Source organism: Priapulus caudatus, unplaced genomic scaffold (genome assembly GCF_000485595.1).
Source record: "Priapulus caudatus unplaced genomic scaffold, Priapulus_caudatus-5.0.1 Scaffold2041, whole genome shotgun sequence".
Taxonomy (NCBI): Eukaryota; Metazoa; Priapulida; class Priapulimorpha; order Priapulimorphida; family Priapulidae; genus Priapulus; species Priapulus caudatus.
Window position 1 is genome coordinate 38,106 of NW_014579102.1, and position 3,490 is coordinate 41,595.

The 3,490-nt window shown below is 42.3% G+C and overlaps 1 protein-coding gene across 1 annotated transcript in view; it reads right to left on the reverse strand.

Annotated features, from left to right (window-relative positions):
* Window positions 1-2,830, reverse strand: part of LOC106818126 (1,2-dihydroxy-3-keto-5-methylthiopentene dioxygenase-like) — a 28,509-nt gene extending 25,679 nt beyond the window's left edge. The window contains exons 1-2 of the mRNA XM_014822844.1: window positions 2,812-2,830; window positions 1,736-1,917 (exon numbers count right to left, since the gene is read on the reverse strand). Coding sequence (XP_014678330.1) covers window positions 1,736-1,917; window positions 2,812-2,830 — 201 coding nt within the window. The remainder of the gene's footprint in view (window positions 1-1,735; window positions 1,918-2,811) is intronic.
* Window positions 2,831-3,490: the final 660 nt, after the last annotated feature.

Sequence of the window (3,490 nt, forward strand, 5' to 3'; positions counted from 1 at the left end):
CTTAATTATGTCTATTCGCAGTCTCACTCTTTAACCGGAGATAAACAATACATAGTCCAGTTACTCAATATGTTCCCTTGCATGGACGAACTTGCACGCAAGAAAATATATATACGTATATTTATTTACACGGTAACAAGAATAAATATTTAACTTATGCGTATTATAAGTATGACTATATATTAAAATCTACTGATAGCTACGAGGGGGCAAAATACTTGTCAACGTGACGTCATAGGAAATATAACGTCTTACGTCACACGATGCTGGCGGGAATAAATTAATAGGAGGCAAAGAAATAATATACTAGTACCAAATCAGTTATATCTCGTGACTGCTGGCGCATTTCTAACGTACCGATAATTATCGGGTTTTCAATTGTCACATTCGTTCAGATTGTTGCTCGGGCCAGTGGGTTTGCCATTGCGAGGAGGCAGGCCGGTAAACCGGTGGAAAGTTTCTCTTCTCTCATACTCTCTCGATCTCTCTCTCTCTCTCTTCCTCTTTTCGTGTGGTTTCTCTCTCCTCTCTTCTCTCGTCTCTTTCTTGTATTTTCTTTCTCATCTCCTTCTCTCTGATCTATCTATTTTATTATATATCTCTCTCTCTCTCTCTCTCTTCTCTACTATATATATATTATAATCAGGAGTAGAGTAATCAGGAAATGGAAATACCTGATTATCTAACTCCTGCATATATAATTATATCTGTTTCTCTCTCTCTCTTCCCTCTGCTCTCTTCTTCTCTCTGCCACGACCTCCCGCTGACCTGGCACTGGGTTAGCCGTCACTCGTTCTTGTATCTCTTCAGGCCGATTAGCTTTCTATGTCTGCTCGCGTTGTCTGTACCTGTACGCGAAGGCTATCACTCACGTTCCTCTTCTATCCATGTATACTCAAGAATGGCGAACGCCTATTGTATGCACGGCATCAGCACTGTTCCCGCGGCCTCGGCGGGAAGATGCGCTGTGACGTCACGTACTGTTTCTACGTGCCCCTCGCTATCGCTTGGCTGTAGTCGGCGGTGTGCTGGTGCGCACCTGGCCGGCCGGTAACTTTGTTGTCGGCCAAGTCGCTGATTATAGGGTATTGTAATGGATGAAATATGCTGAAGAAAAGGAAGTGAAGCTTGATTTTAAGCGTCTGATAGGATGTAAGCGTGCGTATGTGTGTGCGTATAGTGTGTGTATGTAGCTGAGTGTAGTGTTTGTGTTGTCTGTGTGTGTGGTTGTGGGTGTGTGTGTGGGTGTGTGTGTGTGTGTGGAGAGACGATGTGGTGTTGTGTGGGTGAGTTGAGTGGAGATCAGTGAGTGTGTGTGTGGCCGGCGTAACTAGGGACGCAAGTGCTGTGAGTGTGTGCGCTGACTGCGGCGACTGCCTGGCGCCTATGCGTGGTGCGTGCAGTGCGTGACGTGCACGGAATGGAAGCGGGCTGTCGGTAAGCGTGCTGGGTGCCTCCTGCGTGCCTCTGGCGTGCCTGACGTGCTGCGTAGCGTGGTGTGCGGCGCGTGCGTGCGGTGCGTCTGCGTGCGTGTGCGTGCACGGTACACCTGATGTGGTTGTGTGCGACTCGACGTGGTGCGTGCAGTTGCGTTGATGTGTGTGTGTGCTGTGTGTGGTGTGTGCTGTGCTGCTGTGCTGCGTGCGTGCGTGCGCACACACACACACACACACACACACACACACACACACACACACACACGACTATATACGTGGTTTGCAATAATCATACGTACGTGTTTGTTCCTTCCAATCACTCGCAGCGGGTTGGGATAGCTGAACGGCGGAGACTCTAAATACTCGTTAACTGATGCGACGAATTGTTGATATTGCGGGTCGACAGGTGGCGCTGCGATCACGCCTAGGTACGAGCCGTACGCTCGCACGTTCTCCTCCGTCGCTCGCGCATCGAACGGACCTGCAAGATGGCAGCCAACGAATGCGTGACGTCATCGATGACGTAAACATTGTCACAGAGGTGTTCATAGAGCGGCTATTGTCGGATCTGTGTGCTTAGTAACTGAGAGGAGAGGTAAGTAGCAGAAAATGTAGAGGCTGGAAAGGCAGCTTCAACACAGTGATTGTTAGGTCATAGACTAATAATGATTGATTATTGATTGACTCTTGAATATATTTTCTCTTCATGTTGTAGAGCACTATTATGTTCTGTATCACTCAGAAATTTTATCGTTTTAACTGCTGAACGCTATTGCATTCATCCGATTTTTTCTCAATGAAAAGTATTGTCCTCATTACATGTACAATAAAGATTTCATAATAATAATAATAATAATAATAATAATAATAATAATAGATTTTCCTTGTAATTTTTTAAGAGATATATTCGTTATATTTCATAAACATTATGCATTATGATAAAACGCATTTCTTTCACGTTATTTGGCGGTGTTCTATATCTCGATATGCCATTATATTCACTCAGATCGTGTTTGGTAGAATGATTCGCATCTATTACGCAGGCGAACACACTAGTTGAAATTTAACCCTTTTCCCTTCATCCGGCAGTTTTACAAACAAACTTCTCGCAGGAAAGCTATCGTGACTGACAAATGTTAAGAAACTTACCCGACTAGCTTAGAAATGAGACAATCAGGATACCATTATATTTAATATATATATATATATGATTATATATATATCTATATATATATATATATATATATATATATATGATTATATATATATATATATATATGTGATTATATATATATATATATGTGATTATATATATAATATATATTAGATCTTACATATTAGAACATCAAATTAAGTGTATACTATAATTAGATACATTCCTTCATCGAAGCCATACTAATAGCTTAGCTATAATAATCAATCAATATTCGATAAGCGATAGATCGATACGTTGCAACGCCTGAACCTTTTCATGCAAGGTTTCCGGGTCAGCGTCGGGCGGTATGTCCCGCCGTGAACAGCCCAGGACGAGTATCGACAGTCATCGAACAACCCAGTTGCTGCATGCTCCCATGAGTCCGATCGTACTCTGTGCCGGTCTCCCACCCTCACTACCTACGCTATGGCTGCGCGTGCGAACAGTAAAATAAATATGGTGGTGGGTTATTATCATATCAATTATTCATTATCGTTATCATTAATTATCCTTATCATTATCAATTATCATTAATCATTATATTATCATTATCATTATCATTATTCATTATCATTTCATTATCATTATCATTATCATTAACAGTTATCATTAATCATCATCATCATCATCATCATCATCAATCATCTATCATCATCATCATCCTGGGTCGTTCTCTCGCTTCGTCATCATCATCATCAATCATCACATCATCATCAACGTCTCATCTATCATCATCATCATCATCATCATCGTCGTCGTCGATCATCGCTCAATGCAGCATTACAGCAACGTACTCGTGCGCTGGTCCTTTGTTTCGTTCACCAGCCTCACGAACGGGTTGACGGACATGTAATGATGG